The 21,758-nt window shown below is 35.8% G+C and overlaps 1 protein-coding gene across 3 annotated transcripts in view; it reads right to left on the bottom strand.

The window, feature by feature from the left end:
• Positions 1–596, bottom strand: part of htt (huntingtin) — a 50,909-nt gene extending 50,313 nt beyond the window's left edge. For 2 of the 3 annotated variants that reach the window (XM_017464521.3, XM_053679854.1), the window contains exon 1: positions 157–596. In XM_017464521.3, coding sequence (XP_017320010.1) covers positions 157–257 — 101 coding nt within the window. In that variant the 5' untranslated portion in view covers positions 258–596. The remainder of the gene's footprint in view (positions 1–156) is intronic. The other variant, XM_053679855.1, reaches the window with a different exon arrangement.
• Between the last annotated feature and the right edge of the window lie 21,162 nt (positions 597–21,758).

Here is a 21,758-nt window from a genome sequence, read left to right as displayed (position 1 = left end):
CATTATTTTAGGAGCAGGATTAAAAACCGCTGAACTATAACAGTCATGTGAAAGCGTTAAGGGTTAGCACACGCTAGCACTGTCAACACTTAACTTCAGCTAACTAGCTAGCAATACAAATGTCACGCTTTGTGAAAATATAATTACTTCACTTACTGTTTCTGGACAAGTTCCTCTGCAGACAGCGGGCCTTGCTGTTGCTGCTGGAATGATTTGAGTGACTCGAAGGCTTTCATTAATTTCTCCATAGTGGCCATTTTATTTATTTATTTTTTTAAAAAAAAGAACCGTTAGCTTAGCTAGCCCGTGGAATAAATCGCTAGCTAGCCAATGTTTACAAATTTCGGATTAGCCAGTTTGCTTAGCAACAAGTCGCGCGCGGACAATGTGAAATACAGCAAATAATAAGGGATAACACGACAATAGTTAACGTGACTTTCCGCGCTAAACTCCACACACTTTAGGAGATCACCAAAGATCCGGACAAAATGAACGGGACGCAGGTGAAACTCCATCGGGTTCTGACATCTGCCATTTTTTGAACCAGTATCAGGCGAGAAACAATGTAGCAGCAACTTCCGGATTTCTAAACACTCATCAAAATACAAGTCTCCACGCGGCGAGGTCAAAAAAAAAAAAAAAAAAAGAGAGAGAGAGGAAATAAATAAAGGAAGAGACTTTTATAATAATGTGAAGCAAGCCAGTGAAAATCTAAAGCTGAAGAATTAATTATTACATTTAATTTTCATGATTTATAATTATTGCTAGGCAAGCAGTGGTTAGCATGTGTCTTCACACCTCCAGGGTTGGGGGTTGGATTTTGCATGTTCTCTCCATACTGCGGGGGTTTCCTCCGGGTACTCTGGTTTCCTCCCCCAGTCCAAAGACATGCGATGGTAGGCTAATTGGCATGTTCAAAGTGTCTGTAGTGTATGAATGGGTGTGTGAATGTGTGTGTGAGTGTGTCCTGCGATGGATTGGCACCCTGTCCAGGATGTACCCCACTTTGTGCCTCATGCTCCCTGGGATAAGCTCCAGGTTCCCCCCGACCCTATAATACATATATTAATATTAATTATTCAGCAATTTTAATGGCACACTTCATAAAAAATAAGCAAAAATGATTGCATAAAATACACATTATACATAATTATTATTGTTTTTCATTTTGGCATGCAACATGAGTTCATAAACACCAACAATAATTGAAAGGACTTAACATGCCTGAACTTTGCTGCTAAAACTTTTGACTGAACCAAAAGTGTGAATCTGTTCAAATGGAGGAACCTGAGAATTTTGTGAATAAAACGGATTTGTGAAAGAATATAGTGGCCAAAAAAATGCACACAGGTATGTGGATGACCTTTTTGCACCTTTCTCTGAGTTTGCTTCAGTCCATCAATGCAAACTAGACTCACTTGAAACTATGCATAAGGTTTGGAAGATGGAAGATTTACAAAACTCCTTGAGCATATCCAAGCCAAATTTGACACCATCGGGAATAAGAACATTATGCATTATGCAAAACAAGAAATAATTAATGGTATACAAAATCATATATTGCATAACCATTTGTTTACGTTCAATATATCACTCACTACATTCATTTATTTTGGCTCATTTTCATGAAGGGTGCCAATAATTCTCCAGGGCACTGTAGTATCGTGTAAATCATAAAAGCATATGCTTAGTTTTTCCACAAGGGATACGTGTAATGTTCAATGTTACTTGTTTTTTTTTTGTTTGTTTGTTTGTTTGTTTTTTTTGTATGTTTTTTGTTTTAACATTTTATATTTATTTTAGGTTAACTATGGTATATGATTTATTAAACATTACTGTAAAGAATAATATGTAATTGATATTTTTCGGAATTTAAAAATGAATCTTTACCTGTGCAATAATGTTTGTGCTCTGGCAGACTTCTGAAAACTTGTCTGCAATATTAAGCTGTCAAAGTTAAACATATGGAGCACATTTGCTATTCCAAAACTGTTGTTTATACCTGACCTTTATTTTTGCTGTGAACAGGAATAATTTTTTTAAAAAAGCGCGTGTTTGCTGATTTATTTTTCTTATGCGAGTGATGTGTTGTAGGCATGCTACTGTGTTCATCTAATAGGTGACATCCTAATCTGTGCAACAAAACAATATGTGTAGTACCTTTAGGAAACATTATGTATATTTATATATTTCTTAACAAGGAAATAAAACAGAAGATATTTCATTGGAATTAATTAACTTCAATTGGGTAGAGAGGGTAGCGTCACCATATTGCTAGGAAAAAGTGGCTAATGAAATCGTGGACTTATAGTGTAAGATACAAGATTTTTATTTGTCACATACAGAATATTATACAGTATACAACTTCCAGTGAAATGAAAACCTGGCCTTCTCTTTAGACTGTGTATTCAATTAAAAAAAGATCAAATTGAATAGAAATAATTATAAATAATTATTGGGTGAGGGTGGTGTGAAGGACATGAGAGATTGCATTCTCAGTAGACCTGTTGGGGTGGTAGGTGAACTGCAGTGGGTCTATGGTGTCGGGGATGGAGGAGCAGATGGAGTTTTTGATAAGCAGAGACATTAATGTTACATATCTACAACAAGCACTCCTGCTGCTACTGGTTTCTGTCCATTCTGCTAAATTTGCACACACAGACATCTCTGGTAAAGAACGTGACGTCATTTCTCAGAAGAAGAATTTGCAGTGTTGTACATAAGCAGAAAATTTTCCCCCACTGAAAGGCGCAATGCGGTAGTGGAACAAGAAGCTCGGGCCATGGAATGGGCCATAGAGGACATTAAGTATTACCTCACTGGCAGACACTTCACTCTGTAACAATTTTCATGATCCACTCAATGGATGGCTAAGGCAAAAGGCACCAGTGCCCATATCACCTGTTGGTTGCGGCACAGAGTGGGGGTCCAACATAGAGATGTAGGTAGCAATATCTCAATGCATCATCCAAACAGTTAACAAAAACAATATGTTCAGTACCCTCAGTGAAAACATTGTTAAATAATATCTAAAGCATTTCAACAACACATTACTATAATGAAGTGGGGAGAGAAAATCAATATAGTTTGAACAATTATTTGCCACAAAACACTTAAAATAGTTCTAGTGTAAGCACATGACATTAAAAAACACATGTTTATTTGAATGGAGTCAACCTGTGGGCTGTCATGTGATCTCTGTATAAATACATATACTCCTAGAAGGACCCAGAGAAGGACCCAAACACCATTAAATCTGTTATTGGACCGTGCCTAGAGGACACCATCAACAAGAGGGCATTGTAAGGAGTGCAATAGTCAGAAATGCAACCAAGAGGCCAAGGATAACTCACAATGAGTCTGAGAGATCCACAGGTCTCCAGAATGGAGAAATTGTTCACAGGACAGCAATAGACTGGTCATGCTACAAAGCTGGGCCTTAAGGATGAGTGCTTTAAAAAAGAAGAAAGGAATTATTGGGGGGAAAAAAAAACACTATATGAAATTACATTTGGAGACTCGACAGACATTTGGAAGATGGTTCCCTGGTCTGATATGACAAAGAATGATCATTTTTGCCATTGGAACAAAGCACTATGTTTGGCATAAACCCAACGTTGCTCATCACCCTATTTATCTATAGTTACCAGTAAGAATCTTACTCTGTATGGGTAGGATTATATATTGATTCCAATTTAAGGATGTAAAATAATTGAATAACACTTTATTGTTGAAAAGTTTCCTCAAAACTTTTAAAAAGCTAAAAAGCTATCATCTTTAATACAAGAAGCATTTACACAGCCAAGTAAAAGACAATGAGAAAGGCAATGTACATAGAATATATATATATATATATATATATATATATATATATATATATATATATATATATATATATATATATATATGAGGCCTAAAAAATTGAACTGTACCAGCTTATAAAACCTGTCCAAAGACAAGACCCTCTCTCCAGATTGCTGGATAATTGAGCCTGCACCCCAGCATGAAGCCTAACTCCCTTGCTTCCTTAAACGGCCTGCCTTCTAAATGAGCATGACTTCGAACGGACTGCGTCCTTAAATGAGCACACACCCCTCATAGGAGAACCATTACGAATAATCTTCAAAAGTGAACTACATTAATTAAATAATCAAAAGACCAAAGACTAACACATGTCAAAATCGCATCTACTTATAACCCTGCTGCTTTAGTATTTTGTTAGTTGATTAGTTAGTTACTTAGTTTGTTAGTATTGTTATTATTATAGTTAGTGTTATATATTAATTCCACTTTGACATCTTATTTTTAGTCCTCTGTCTTTAGTTGTCTTGACCTTGCCTAATTATTGTTTAATTACAAAAAATAAGATGATTAGTTCTTGTTACAACCTTGCAGACTGTTTGATTGGTCTAGCAGTGTAATCAATTCACTCCATCAGTGAATAGTTTATGAATCCTACAGATTTCTCATGTGGGCTATTCATTTATTATTATTTTTTCTTAATTTCCCTGTTGTTTTTTCTTTCTTTTCAGACAGCCCTCCCTGTACATTTTCAGCAGTGGTGTAATAATCAAACTAGACATGCTCAAGGAATTCATGAAGGGAGCCACGTTACAATAAAATAACACCCAGTGCATTTTTATCACAGTAACAATGCTAAGGAATCCCTGAGGAACATAAGTAATCAGGATTATAAGTAAAACTGAAAAGATCTTATTGAAGGCATCCTTCTTCTGTTGGTTTCCTCCATCTCTATCAGTCCTCTTTGTGATATGTGTAGCTAATGGCCCTGGGTGTTTCAGAGCACACAGCACAGACAAACAGCAGAATAAAATCACAGCAACTGACACAATGAAGACAGAGTTAAAAATAGGATCAGTGAAAGTCAGGAAATAGACTTCATACAGGCCGTATCCAAAAGCCATCATCCAAGCTACTCCAACTGCTGCAATTCTGTACTTTATGTCTTTATATTTCAAGAATGTTACTGGATGAAGCACTGCAAAGTATTGTTCAATACAAATGCAGGTTTGTATCAGCGGCCTTCCAGTCCAGGACAGACCATAAATGAAGCCAATCACTAGTAACAAATTGTTATTCATGAATATAAATGAATTCATTATCTCAATAGTACATTCTATGCAGGAAATCAGCTCCATTATAGTATGATTCAGAAGGAAAACTTGAGTTTGTTTGATATTGCGAAGATATAACCAAAGATACCACAAATGAGCTGGTGTTCCCACAAGGATACAAACCGACATGATAAAGTAGCAGAAAATAAGTCCATAATCTGGTTCAGTTAAACATGCATTATAAGTGAATGGAGTCACCAAAGTGGAATTCATGATTTCTTCAGATGTATTGGCCATCCTATATCATTCCTGTCCTGCGGAGACAACAAAGGCAATAGTAAAGACATACAAAAAAAATAAGACTCTCCTACAAAATAAAAAAAACAAAACAACAAAAACGAATATATATGCCTACACAGTTTATCAAGAACATACAAATCCTGAGTAGGACCCCTCTTTGCTTTCAGAGCAGCCACAATTTTTCATGCCATGGATTCCACAAGATGTTGGAAACATTCCTTTTAGCTTCTGGTCCATTGTGACATGATTACAACACATAATTGGTGCAGATTTGTCAGCTGCACATTACTGCTGTGAATCTCCCATTCTACCACATCACAAACACATCTATGCAATACATGCAATCTGATGACTGGAGAGATCACTAAAGTACACTCAAATCTTTGTCATGTTCATGGAACAAGGCAAGTTGGGTTCATGGATTCATGTTGTTGATGCCTAATTTTGACCAAGTTGATGTCACCACAGCACTCATGATCAACGTTTCATTTACTATAGAAATGATAAGCAAGTACATCAATATTAACCTGTGATTACTCTTCCAGTCAGCACTACAGTTAGAACTGCTGTTATAGAAAATGAATCCACACCGTCTGACCAATCATAGTCAAGAATTCAACAATGTTGTGGTATAATAAACATATGTTGAAAGAAAGCTGTCTTACTGTCTTACCTGCCGCAATATGGATGTGTTGCCGAGATCTTAGCATTTCTGTAAAATTCAGATCATTTCCAAGTAATAAAGGTGGATCGCATTTGCATATCACATATAATGTTGTTCAGTTTGTTTTTATTGTGATGCAGGTGTCATGCTGAGTACACTATAGGCTCAAAAGGCAAATTATTATTTGCCACTGCTAGTGCCTAGTGCAACAGTTAACAAAAACAATCTGTTCCGAACCATCAGTGAAATCATCAGAATATAAATGCCTAATATGTTTTGACAATCCAATAGCTTTTGTTAAAAAGGAACTTGGGCAAAAAAAAATATATATATATAAAAAATTGCACAATGTTGTTGTTTTTTAAAAAATAAAAATAAAACAAAACATAAAACAGTAGATAAATAAATATATACATAAATAAAATAAGATAACCAAAAATAACCAATAAACTCTATAGTGCATTAGCACTGTGGAGCAATATATAAAACAATGCAAACCCATGATTCAAGCCAGGAAGGATTTATGCATGGCTTGACAATGGGTGCATAGGGTAGTGTTGCAACCTCACAGATCCAGGGTCCCTGCTTCGTTCCAGAGCTCTGGTTACTCTCAGTTTAGCATGTTCTCCCTGTGTTCAAATTCCATCCCTCTAAATTCTCCAGGTTTCCTTACACTTCCCAAAAACATGCAAGTAGGTGGATTTGGCGATGATAAATGCCACTAGGTATGAATGAGCATGTGAATATGTGTGTGCATAGATTCCTGCAATGGACTGGTGTCTCATTCAGGATGAATTCTCCCTAGTGTTCCAGGATAAAGTGATTACTGAAGATGAATGTAGGAATTGACAAGGGCATGAACATGAAACAGGAGTCAGTACTCTGGTTAGGTATGGGCAAAGAACTGACAAGGCCTAAGGTGTTAGGTATAAATTAACACAGTTGTGGGTCATTCGAAGGTGCAGGCTGAAAAAGTAATTACGAAAAAGTAATTTTAAGTCATCCACAGGCAAAAAAATATATTTTACTATTTGACAGAAATACGCCAATGATCCCGTGACTTGCTCACCTTTCTAGACGTTGCACTATCACCTGGCGGAGCGCACACTGCGCCACTTAGCTTCCATAGAGTTATTCCACCTAATGGTTAAAAATGGGAAATGCGACAATAGCTACTGGTGCCCTATGGGCTTTTTTGCACAAATACTTCTGCATTCTTCTTAGCTTGACAACTATTTCAGGTTCTTTCATTACGCTCACAATAACAATATTTTACAGTCACTGTCTGCAAGGGTTCCCGGAAATATGATGTAAGTGACGTTCATTGGATATGTAAGAATACTTGCAAAGGCTTCAAATTATATGCTTCTATCATACACAACAGTGTCAGCTAGTGGTTTTTGAAAAAAAGGTGTTTGTTATTGAAGTGTTTATCTGTGTGTGTTTCATCTAATGGTCTGGCCTTCTGATTAATATTATGCCTCTCCTCATAAGTAAGATTTTTCCCCCAAAATAAGTTAGTAGTGAAACAAAATTAGTAGTGTCTTCCATGTTGTGAGATTTAGCTTGCTAAATTTCTCTGAAGAAGGCAGTGCCAGCTAGCTAGCTAGGCCTATAAATACACAACAACAACAACAACAGAAAAAAATGCGAATAATCAAACATAACTTTATACTTACTATTTATTTGCAATATTTACAAATGGCAAAGTAAAACATAACAAGATATACACTACTAGTTATGTAAAACTGTTATGTCTTCGGTTTCTGACTTACTACTGCAGCGCTGAGTCTGACTGGTACTGATAGGTTTAGGTTTGTGATGTCAGTCATGTTCATTACCATTTATGTTTTGGTAGTTGATTAGAAGGTTCAGAGCCTTTGAGAGGTCTCCCAATCAGCATATGCAGAAACCATGTGTCTGGACAGGACAATGAAGAGTGCACTGTCTAATAAACATTGATTTTACTCAGCCCACACAGTTCACTGCAAAGGAGCTCGTATTGTCTTCAGTGGGGTGTTTTCGTTGAAAATGATATTGGTTTCTAGACACATACTATAAATTATTACATGTAATTTATGTGTGGTTTTCTCACTGCACTGACCTAATTGCTGCATCTGACTTATCTCAGAAGTGGGAAATGGAAACTAGGAATTGTCATTTTTGACCTCTATGCGTTCAAGCTACAAAGGTGGGGGAAAACATGGATGACTCTATGTTCATATTTTTGTTAGCAACAAGATAGCCAGCTTACTGTGAAGAGTGATGTATATTTACCTTTTCAGATGTGTGAACTGTATAGATCATTTGATCAATTTAACAAGCTAATATCTGTATGCTGATTCATCCACCATAATTACTAGTATATACATTATAACTCATTTAAAAATAAATAAGTAATGCTTTACTTATTGTTGATGCTGATACTGATGTCACGTGCTGAACCTCCTGACTTTCTGAGTGGGAATTTTAGTCAAACCCAGCATATCTTACCGGAAACATGACAGCCACATTATTTCAACAGAGACATGCAACATGACACTGAATGCTCGTATTTCCTCATTTGTAAGTCCCTTTGGATAAAAGCATCTGCTAAATGAATAAATGTAAATGTAAATGAATGCAAGTAGCCCACTGAGGCAGGAAATATATGCATTAAAACTCGTAACTTGGATTTTATCAGCATGAACTATACAAATAATATACTATTATTTGTAAGCTTATCCAGAAAATCATATTATTTTCAATCAATTTATTTATTTAAAAAATATATTATTATGCACAATTAAACAAAGCCATGATATACTAAATCAAGGTTATGAACTCTGAGGCCTGTCATGGATTTCCCCTGATGTTGAATGCCAGAGATTTCAGCGTGCATGAGGCGCGACAGCGTGCGCTTAAGGGTTGTCTATGCCTTTGTTTACATTCACACATGTTATGTTTTGGTTTCTGTCCTGTCTATACCCTTTTCATGTTATAAGTTGTTTCCCTCATGTGTCCTAATTATTCTCAGCTGCTCCTTGTTACCCCTTTTGATTAGTTTGTATATTTAAACCCCTTGTGTATCTTTGTACTTCGCGAAGAGTTCTGTTTCATTGTTTTGCCGCCTGAGTCGTACCAAGACTTTGTTTGTTTCTTTTGACTTCTTGCCTGGTTATTGATTCACATGTTTTTGCCTAGCCTAGTTTATACTCTTTTCTGATCACCTGACGCACACCTGTTCATGGATGTTTCCTTTTGTTTTGAATTTGTCTGCCTGCCTCTCTAAATAAAAGCTTTTTCTGCATTTGCATCCATCTGCACTCTGCATACACGACAAGTAAGCAGAGTGCACATGGATGCAAATGCAGTAAAAAGGCCCTGTTCACACCTAGTATTAACATCTATCATCTGATCAGCTGAACTGCAATGCCATTTACATTTGGCATTTTGAATGTGTCTCCAATGACCACTTGTGATCGGATTTCATGTACCATTTTTGCTGGAGGAAGGGTGTCACAGACATATATTATGTCAGTACTCCACTGCATTTGTTTTCATGCAGAAATGTCCCAAAAATCCTATCTTATGTAACTGTTTCAAAGGTTTCTATTGTGTAGACTGTTAATGAAAATGATAAATAAATGGTACAAAAGAAGGTCAGAAAAGCAGCTGCTTTCATTTCCACTCTTATAGCATTGCCTTTATCCATTAGCCTAGTGGCGGAGAACTCTGTTGTTCAGGGCAATTTCAAGAATGATTATGTATTTTCCGGCTAGAGCAGTGGTGCAGTCAATTAGGACCTTCATGCTGTATTTCCACTTACAAACGGATCGCCCAGAGCACATCATCCCATATGTTAATGCCAGGTATGAACATACCATAATGCATTTAGATTTATATGTAGAGTATCTTATGCATTGTATTTGCTATTTTGAGTTGTAGAATCTATTTTTAAAAAATTCGACGTGCTCTCCTGTAGAAAACATTCCCCCAGTTTGAAGGATGAGCTGACTGAGCACTCATCAGCAATGCTTATGAATCACTTTAAGTAATCATAGGTCATAATTTTATCTGTTTAAAGTCCGGTCTTTGAGATAAGCAATGCCGGGAATTAAAATGTTGTCTCCCTTAATGTCCTAAATTATTCAGACATTGTATTGTAATTACTAGTAATTAGTAAACTTTTTTTTTAAGTAACCACAATAAAGCTAACAGGAAAGATGTGTACATTTCGAGTGAGGAATTTGAGTCTGGACATGCCAAAAGGTCCTAGGAGTTTAAAAGGATCATAAACGTTCATTCCAAATAAACACACTGTAGTGCACAGTCAGTAAGTGACATGTTTTTTTCTGATTTTATTTTTGCACCTTTTGGCATTTCCTAAGTATACAGGCTGCTATAACACCACTGTACAACTACGTATTATATAGATTAAAACATAACAGGATGCTATAAGTTACATTTCATAGCTTCCACTTGTGAGATGTGTTGAAGTTCCTTTTGATTATTTCAACTGTTAAGGAGGTCATGGAGTGAACAATATTACACTGAACAAATAGCCCAGGTATTTCTGAAAATTAAGATAAGAAAGCAACAACAACAACAACACACTAGTACCTCTCCATTTTGGGGGGGTATTGGGAGTAAGCGGTAGAACATGGATGGATAGATGGATGTTTAACTCTTAATATTTTCCAACAGGACTGGTTGACATTAATTAGATAATCAAACATTTAAACCAACATGATCAACAAGTCTCACATTTAAGTGGATCTCACTGTTCCAAACACCAATCATGGTGTTACTTTAATTTCCTTTTGATGCTTTAGACATTGCTGATGACTTTCCTTGTACAGTTTCAGCAATGGTGTAATAATGACACCAAAAACATTTACAGAATTTATAAGAGGAGCAATAATACAATTAAGCAATATTTGATCTACTACAGTACCATTAAAAATGATAAGTAATGTCTGAGGAAGGTAGGCGAATAGGATTAGAAGCAATGCTGAAAATATTGTTTTAAAGGCATTTCTTTTCTGTTGGTTTCCTACATCTCTACCAGTCCTCTTTGAGATATGTGTATCTCCTGGCCCTGGGTGTTTCAGAGCACACAACACAGACACACAGCAGAATGAAACCACAGCCAATGCTATGATGAATACAAAAGTATAAATATAGTCAGGGAAAATCTTTGTGTTGGCCAGATTTACACCGTATGCCAAGGCCATCAGCCAAGCTGCAACAGTTGCTGCAATTCTGTACTTTATACCCTTATATCTCAAGAATGTGACTGGATGAAGCACAGCCAAGTATTGTTCAAAACAAATGCAGGTTTGTAACAGTGGCCTTCCAATCCAGGACAGGCCAAACATGAAACACAACACATTCATCAACATGTCATTTTTGAAAATAAAAGTGTACAGGATTTGTATACTGCATTCCATAGAGTAGATGAGCTCCATAATAATGTGATTCAGAAAAAAAACCTGAGTTACTTTGATTTCCTGTTTAATACAAAAATGGACCCAAAGACACCACAAATGGGCTGGAGTAACAAGTAAGAAGCAAAGTGCTATGAGGAAGAAGTTGAAAATCAATTCAAAATGATTTCCCTTTAAACAGTCCACATGAGTTGGTGAAGATAAAACATCTAGACTGGTGTTTATGGACTGTTCAGATCTTTTAGCCATTTTGTATTAACTCTGTGCTGCAAAAGGAAAATAACAAAATGTGTCAAAACTTACAAAATGAGTACACGAAAAGGCTTTGTGATACTGCTCACTTACAGAAATTAAAATGAAGCATTCATATGTAAAATACAAATAAGAACCTAAACAATAATAAAACAACAGGAAGTCAAAAGTTATACAAATATTTTCTGTACCATATATTTGCATCAATGTTTCCTAAAGGTCACCGGATACAGAAATAAAAGGAATGAACAAACGCTGAAAATGAAATCATCTTCCTAGATCTATGAATGTTGTTTCCTGTGCATTACACATCTATCAGTGCAGAAGAAATAAAACACACAAAGTATTTTTTCTATCCCTAGCTATTCACAGCATGTACAGTTTGATGAAAACACATTTCAAAATCATTTTACCTGTGGATTGATGCCAAGCCTCTTGCAAAATAGCAAGATTTAAAAACAATTCAATCAGATCACATGAGCTGTTCAAACAGCGTTCTTTTAAAGCACTATTTAAACACTTTTGTGTCAAAAAGGTGCACTTCATATATCATGTAATGTTGGAAAAACCACAACTAGTGGTCAATGTCTACATGCAGAAAATTATAAGCTCCTTTCTATTCTTAATCATATGCCACTCTATTGGGTTGAGATCTGGTGGATGATCTGGTTTTCATTCTCATCAAACTATTCAGTGAGCCGTCATGCCCTGTGGATGGGGTGGAGTTATCCTGTAATGTTCCACTCTAGGATAAGGATCAGCAGTCAGAAGAAGTGTGTATTGATTTGCATTGATGCTTCTCCAAGACAGGGCTATCAGGAATATATATATATATATATATATATATATATATATATATATATATATATATATATATATATATATATATATATTTAAATGTATTATTACATGCCATGAAACGTACAGTTTTTTTTAACATACAGCTGTATGCAAACTTGTGCCTCTGGCCAAATGATATATTTTATTAATTTTTTAAGTATATATATATATATGTGTGTGTGTGTGTGTGTGTGAATGTTAATGCACAATTACTTTATCTATCCATCCATCCATCCAACTTAATTAAATTGTTAGGCCTTAATTGACTCATTAGGATTGTTACTGAGGTCACAAATTGTCATTAAAAATAAAAATACAGAGTGTACTACAGATGTGGCCTTAAAAAATGTGTGTTTTTTCATGCAGGAACAGGAAGCCTGTCAGAGAATGCCGCAAAACTAGTCAGAGCGGTTTCTTAGAATTAAATACATTTGTTACACTTCTCAGAATATCCAGCAGGTGGCGCATAGACTCAGATGCTCCCGCATTTGGACTTCAGTGCCCAACTGAAACTCACGTAAGGAGTGCTTCCTCTCTTACGTGGTTGTAATTAATTATCATAAATATCATGTTTTTATATGTTTTTGTATCTGTTTTTATTGGAATCCTAAATGTGGTTGTTTATTTCTGCTAATTCCTCAGTTTATTTTAGAAACATGGTCTACGTTATTCAAAAGAAAAAACTTTATTTAATGAAGATAAGGTCAAATCGTTTTTTAAAGAAAACTTGTCTCTCAATCATTTTTCAAGGTGTTGATGAACCGCATTATCCAGTTGAGCTATGTGACCACGTACTCAATGTGGGAATTCTCTGACACTTGTGCTCACTCTAAACTATGGGCTCCTCATAGCAGCTGACTGAGGCCCTGAAAGTTAATTGATTGTAGGCAACTAAATGATGCCTAAAAAGCAGAGTGTCGAAGTCTATAAAAAGATATCAAAGTGCTTCCAAGTATCAATTTCCACTGTTGGAAATGTCCCTTTAAAACGATAGTTCAAGGGGAATTACGGAAATCAAGGCAAGGTTTGGTAGACCAAGAAAACTCTCAGATAAAACTGGCCACATGCTGGACAGTAAGGCAAAGTGAAATGGCAGTGAGAACCTGCAGGAAGATTTAGCTGACTAGGGAGTGGTAGCGCAGTGTTCTACTGTGCCCTGATCTACAAACATTTTACGAAGAATAGTGTGTGTGTTGGGGTGGGTGTATTAAACAAAAAAAGAAAGTCACTTGGATTGCTACACAGAGCATTTGCTATATCTACCAATGGAGATGCTAAATACTGACTTAGTTGGGTGTCCAAACTTTTGCAGATGCCACAATTATAATTTTTTTCTTTTTGCCATCAGAACTGTACATTTACATTTCCTGAATTTTTGTCTTGATTTATGGTGTGAAAACAAGTAAACATGACCTCCTGCAGAGGTCATGTTTACTTGTTTTCACACCATAAATCAACAAAATATGTAAATTGGCCAGGGATGCCCACAGTTTTGCATACATTTGTATTTCAAGGTCTCCAGATGGTGTGATACATTTTAGGATTTGTATTTGATCACTGAATCACACTAAAGGCCAACACCCAACACATTTCTGAATCATTATCTTTACACCCAGGTCAGACTTGCATCAAACACAGCAGATAGGTGTACATTTTTCAGCACAGTGAGATGTAAGCCCATACACGTTGTACTGTAACAACTGCGGAATATACTAAAGGTCTGCTGTGGATAGTGAGAAAATGTTTAGTATAGGATACTATGGGCTTATTCAGCATTATTTTTTCATGTGTAAGCAGGCTGAATGAAATGAAACAGTGGGATGTGTTTGCCCTGCTAATCTGTCACATACCAAGGTTGAGGCAGAAGCAATCACACATAACAAAATAGTCCAAACATACAACAAAACAAAGTCACGAAGACAACTTGGCATAACACCGTGGCATGAAACAAAACACTGACATAGAAGACAGAAGTCTAAGACAACAAAACACAGAAACAGTGCAGAGGAGGGAGGGAGGGTGGGAGATGGTATTAGCCCTGACCACAGACTCCCCCTCCTGTTGGCATGGCATCCTGATGCCCCAGTTGTCCATCCGGGCGATCTGCTACTTCTGATTGTAGGTCTTTCGTTCTGTCACATACCGAGTTTGAAGCAGAAGCAATCGCAGTTAACAAAACAGTTTATTAAACAAACGTATAACAAAACAAAGACAACTTGGCATAACAATAAAAGACAGAAGCCTAAGACAGCAAAAAAGTGCAGACAATGACTATATATACACAAGAGTGCTCATTAACAGAACGTGAATCAGGTGCAGGTGGTCATGTGACATGTAGTGCAGTGCAGTGCCTGATGGGAACTGGAGTCCAGAGTTTCCTGATACATGACAGTCTTGAGTTTGCCATATGTGCTTTAAGGGGACAAGTGGACCTAAGCCATGCTAGTAAAACACATGTTCTACAGCATAACAGAGCCAACTGATTTTCCTTTATTTGGTCATTTGTCTGTATAGAAATTGTTCAAACATTTCTTACTGTTTGGCAGGAAAATTAAATTTGATTATAAGTGTTTTATTCCTCTTATTCCACAGCAATATTCATACTTTATTTAAAATCGTTTTATAGTTAAATTTAGTGTTATAAAGTAGTTCTTGATATCACTTATGTTATAGGAATTATAAACAGTCTTTCCCTCATCAGCCACTTCTTTTTCTTTCTCTTGAAGTAAAAAAAAAAAGTGCAGCAAAAATCATTCTCGACTGACAAGGAACATTTGAAAACCACAGCATAAACCAGATCATTGAATGTTTAAAAGAGTACAAAAGCCATCTATGTGTTCGCAGTATACAGTCCCCTCAAAACTATTAGAATGGCAAGGCCAATTCATTTGTTTGTGTCCTACACCAAAGACATTTGGGTTTGGGATCAAAAGATCAGAATGAGATGAGAGTTTAGGATTCCAGTTTTTATTTCCTGCTATTTACATCTTAATCTGTTAAACAACATAAAACATTTTGTATCAGACCACCCAATTTTTAGGTGAGCAAAATTATAAGTCTTGAAGTAAATGAAAGTAAATAACACTTAATAATTAGTTGCATATCCCTTGCTTGCAATAACTGCATCAAGCCTATGACTCACTGACATCACCAATTGTTGCTTTCTTCTTTAGCGATGCTTTTACCACAGCCTCTTTAAGTTATTCGTGTCGGTGGGTTTCTCCCTTCTGTCTCCTTTTCAGGAGTTGAAATGCTGTTCGATTGGGTTAAGGTCTGGTGATTGACTTGGCCAGTCTACCTTCCACCTTTTTCCTCCTGATAAAGTCCTCTTGTGTTGGTAGTGTGCTTTGGATCATTGTCTTGGTTCATGTTTAAATTCCAGCTGTTTAATTTGGATGCATTCCTGAAAACTTCTAAATTCATTCTGCTGCTACCATCATGTTACATCATAAATAAAGATTAGTGAGCCTGTTCCAGAAGCAGCCAGGCAAGCCCAAGCTATGGCATTACCTCCACCATGTTTCACAGATGAGCTTGTAGGTTTTGGATCACGATCCTTTCTTCCTCCACACTTTGGCCTTTCCATCAATTTGCATCAAGCGGTATAGCCTCTATATTTCTGCTCTCAAAGTCTTCTTCAAATAGTAGATTGTGATACCTTCACCACTGCCCTGTGAAGGTTATTGGTGATGTCAATGACTTTTTTTTTTTTTTTTTTTTTTTCATAGCTCTCACTATGTTTCTGTAATCAGCTGATGTTGGTTTGCATGGCCGACCCATTCAGTGTCTGTTAGAAAGTACACCAGTGGCTTCTTTGTTCTTCAGGACATTCTAAATTATTGTATTGGCTATGGCCAATGTTTGTGCGAAGCCTTTAATTGATTTGCCCTCTTATCTCTGCTTCAAAATGGCTTGCTTTTCTCAAATAGACAGCTCTCTGGTCTTCATGTTGGTTTATCCTGTTTAACAACAAATGATGTTTTCACAGGTGAAACCGAAGGCTAAAATCAAGAATACATGTTCATAGCAAACGCCTGCCTGTTCCAATATTTTTGGTTGACTACACATTTGGTGGTCTGATACAATTGTGTTATGATCTATGTCATTTAACACATCTACATATAAATACCAGGAAATAAAAGCTGAAATTCTAAACTCTCTTCTCATATTCATCTTTATATCTCAAACCCAAATATCTTCAGCAAAAAAACAATTGAACTGGCCTTGCTGTTCCAATAGTTTCAGAGGGGATTGTATTATAATTGAAAAAACATAAAGGAAAAATAACCACTCGTTATATAAATTACACCCATATATATTTATAATATTCTTTATGTTGGTATTACTCATCAGAAATTCTTACTAAGATATAGTATAGAAAATGTATTTAGATTCATAATACAAAATAACCCAACTGCAAATGCAGAAATTTAAAAAATATACATTTTGTGCTCTGAGCATACAAAATTACAGTGATGTGATAAAGTATTTGCCCCATCCTGATTTCTTCTGTTCTTGTATATATCTTACACTAAATGGTTTTAGATCTTCAAACGAAATACAACATTAAGCAAACCTGAGTAAACACACAGTACAGGTTTTTTTTATTATTATTATTGAATCAAAAAAAAGTTATCCACCACCTATCACCCATGTGAAAAAATAATTGCCCCTTTAAACGTAAAATCTGGTTGTGCCACCTTTAGCGGCAACAATTGCAATCAAATGCTTCTACCTGGAGATCAGTCTTTCGCTTACTTCTAGGACTAGGATTTACTCCTATGCTTTGGATCATTGTCTTGCTGCATAATCCAGTTGCATTTGAGTTTCAACTTATGGACTGAAGACTGGACATTCTCCTTTAAGATTTTCTGGTAGAAAGCAGAATTCATGTTTCCCTCAATTACTGCAAGTTGCCCAGGCCCTGAAGCAGCAAAGCATCCCCACACATCTTATTTTTGCAAGGTACGATAAGAAAACAACAACAACAACAACAGTAATAACAACAACACACTGGTACCTCTCCATTTCTCCTGACAGGTTCAGGTATTGGAATGCTCTGTTGTGCTACTTTTTTGTTCCTAACTGACTATGTTTAACTCTTCATATTTTCCAACAGGTTGACATTAATTAGATAATCAAACATTTAAACCAACATGATCAATAAGTCTCACATTTAAGTGGATCTCACAGTTCCAAACACCAATCATGGTGTTACTTTAATTTCCGTTTGATGCTTTAGACATTGCTGATGACTTTCCTTGTACAGTTTCAGCAATGGTGTAATAATGACACCAAAGATATTTAAAGAAGTCATAAAAGGAACAATAGTACAATCAAACAATATGTGATCTACTCCAGTACCATTAAAAAAGATAAGTATTGCCTGAGGAAGGTAGGTGAACAGGATTAGAAGCAATGCTGAAAATATTGTTTTAAAGGCATTTCTTTTCTGTTGGTTTCCTACATCTCTACCAGTCCTCTTTGAGATATGTGTATCTCCTGGCCCTGGGTGTTTCAGAGCACACAACACAGACACACAGCAGAATGAAACCACAGCCAATGCTATGATGAATACAAAAGTATAAATATAGTCAGGGAAAATCTTTGTGTTGATCTCATATACACCGTATGCCACGGCCATCAGCCAAGCTGCTACAGTTGCTGCAGTTCTGTACTTTATACCCTTATATCTCAAGAATGTGACTGGATGAAGCACAGCCAAGTATTGTTCAAAACAAATGCAGGGTTGTAACAGTGGCCTTCCAATCCAGGACAGGCCAAACATGAAATATATCACATTCCACAACATGTCATTTTTGAAAATAAAAGTGTTCAGCATTTCTATGCCAGATTCCATACAGTAGATGAGCTCTATAATAGTGTGATTCAGAGAAAATATCTGAGTTTCTTTGATTTTCCGTTCAGTACAAAAATACAACCGGAGACACCATAAATGGGCTGGAGTACCGATTAAGAAGCAAAGTGTCATGATGGAGTAGCTGAAAATATATCCAAAATTATTTCCCATTAAACAGTCCTCAGGTGGCGGTGAAGATAAAACATCTAGAGTGGAGTTTATGAACTGTTCAGATGTGTTATCCATCCTGTATTAAGTCTATGCTGCAAAATGAAAAAAAAAGGAAATGTGTGAATTTTTTTTTTTTTAATTGTAAGATTTGTAATAAGGTTTACAGAAGACGAGGCTCTTACAGAAACTAAAATAAACTATGCATATGTAAAATACAAATAAGAACTTAAACAATAACAAATCAAGAACCTAAAAGGTATAAAAATGTTTTATGTGCCATATATTTGTATCAAAGTTTCTTAAAGGTCAGCAGATACAGAACGGAAAGAAATGAACAAACTTTGAAAATTATACCATCGTCCTGTGTAAGTTCTTTTGCATACATTACATCTATCAGTCTATCAGTGCAGAAGAAATAAAATGCAGAAAGTATTTTTTACCACCCTAGCTATTCACATTTTACAGCATGTAGGCTTCAAACTAATAAAGAAAATTTAAAAAGTTTTACCTGTGGATTGATGCAAAATAGCTAGATGTAAAAACAATAAAATTATATAACGTGCCATTCAAACAGTGTTCTTTTAAAACACTATTTAAACACTGCTTGTTTGTGCAAAAAGGTGCACTTCATATATGACGTAATGTTGAAAATTTTTTGCAAATCATGGTCCAGTTCTCCATGCACATAATTTTAAGCTCCTTTATATTTTTAAGCATATGCTGCTCTATTGGGTTGAGATCTGATGCCTGTTAAGACTGTCATATGACTCACAACAATTTCAGTTCTCATCAAACCATTCAGTAAGACGTCATGCCCTGTAGATGGGGCGGAGTCATCCTGGAAGAGGCCATTCCCATCAGGATAGAAATGATTCATTATAGAATAAGGATAAGCAGTCAGAAGAAATTTGTATTGTTTTGCAGTGATGCATGTCTAAGACAGGGCTATCAAACTCAAACTCTATGTCAGGTTATTGATAGAATGCACATGAAAGTGCAGATTTGTAGTTTAATGGTAAACATACAATACAGACAGTGCAAACACATGAACTATGGTTCCAAGGCAAAGAACATACATAGAGAAAAAGGACAACATAATAACAAATGACAAAAGCTAGCCAATGAGTGCTGTACCAGATGTGACTTTTATAGTAGTGCTCATTAAGCCCAAAATGTGAAACAGGTGCAAGCAGTCATGTGACATGATCTGTGAGGTGCAGTAGCCTGACCAGTGCAGTGACTTCGGCGTAACCATGACACTCTACTAGGGCCACTTCAGCATTTTGTGAGCCTTTGAAGGACTGTAATGTAACACTACCACACTTTTATACTTTTGTTTATTTTTCTTCATCTTAGGTCATTCTGCAAGCATTGTATAACAATAAATGCCAAGGCAAATAGTACAGTACACAGTAAACAAACAAACAAACAACAAAAAATGAACACTTTTTGGAAAGATATCTAAGATTTTCTTCAAAGCAGTGTGATTTCAAAACAACGATAGTGTATTGCATTTGCTGTTCAAATACTGATGTCACATTAAATCATTGTAACTATCACATTAATCACTGCAAGTTTGGTTTAATTTAATAATAAGACTTCAACCCTCATTGTTCGGATATTACAGTACATTGGCGTAATAACCAGGTATTTAAACAGCTGCTGTAATTCTGTGCTTTGTAGACTTATGTCTCATGGATGTTACTAGATGAATCACGGCCAAGTATTTTTCAATACAAATACAGGTTTGTATCAGGGGTCTTTCAATTCAGGACAGGCCAAAAAAGAAAGAAAACACATGCAAGATTATGCCATCTTTGAAAATAAATGTGTTCAGTGTTTCTATACCACAGTCCATACAGTAGATGAGCTCCATAATAGTGTAATTCAGAAAGAACAACTGAATTTCTTTGATTTTCCATTCAGTACAAAAGTAGTACCAGAGACACCACAAATGTGCTGCAGTACCGATTAAGGAGCCATGGTCAAGTAGCAGAAAATAGATCCAAAATTATTTCCTTCAGATGTCAACGAAGATAAAAAAAAAAAAAAAAAATCAGGAGTAGAGTTTATTAACCTTTCCGTTGTGTTAGCCATTCTGTGTTAAGTCTGTGCTGCAAAGGGAAAACAATAAATGCATCAAAACTTAAATTAAGACTTATTACTACATATAAATGTACTACATATATATGCATGCTTTTAGTTTCTTCAACAGATCCTTACACAAATATTCAAGAGGTCCTTGCACATTTTTAAAAATTCCTTTTGACTCAATAAAAAAAGAAATTGAATCAAAAGGAATGAAAAATGTTTTCTGTGCAGTATAACTGTATCAAGCTATCTTAAAGGTTATCAGATATAGGAAGGTATTAAAGAAAACAAATAAACTTTTATTTGTTTGACAAGGGAATCATCTTCCCATGTACATGTCATGTTGCACTCATGTTGCTACTGTATCAGTGACAGAGTAAATAAAATACACAAAGAATTTATTTAACCCTAACTATTCACATTTTACAGCATGTATGCTTCAATTAGTAAAAAAAAATAAAAATAAAATATATATATATATATATATATATATATATATATATATATATATATAAAATAAAAAAAAGTTTTAAAAAAAAAAGTTTTACCTGAAACTTAGAGATAAAGTTCTTACTGAAGTTGAATGAATGAATGAATGAATGAATGAACGAATGAATGGGTTTAAAATTATAGGCATCCTTACAATTAATATTTATTCGTTCTTCTGCAGTGGCAAGAACAACAGCACTGAAGCTCTTCCTGTATTGTTTAACAAGATTAGAAACACTCACAGAAGACCTTGGCCGAATTCACCATGCAGAAAAATGTAAGCCCCTTTATATTCTTACACAAGTGGACTTCCCACTTTATAGAATATTCAACTGCATCGAGCTCTTGTGAAGGCTACAACATATGATTTGCATAAATTTTCTCCTCATCAAACCATTCAGTGAGCACTCATGTCCTGTGAATGTGGGCGGGGTCATCCTGGAAGAGTCCACACCCATCAGAAATGTTTTATCATAGCATGAAGATGATCAGTCAGACAAGTGGACTTATACCATGCCAGTAAAACAAATGCCCCAGCATAACCAAGAGACCAGTTTTTCCAATTTATCACATGTATGTGTTTTCAT

The sequence above is a fragment of the Ictalurus punctatus genome, chromosome 3 (assembly GCF_001660625.3).
Source record: "Ictalurus punctatus breed USDA103 chromosome 3, Coco_2.0, whole genome shotgun sequence".
NCBI classification, from domain to species: domain Eukaryota; kingdom Metazoa; phylum Chordata; class Actinopteri; order Siluriformes; family Ictaluridae; genus Ictalurus; species Ictalurus punctatus.
The sequence above is the reverse complement of the archived record's forward strand: the minus strand, read 5'-3'. Positions and strand labels throughout refer to the sequence as shown.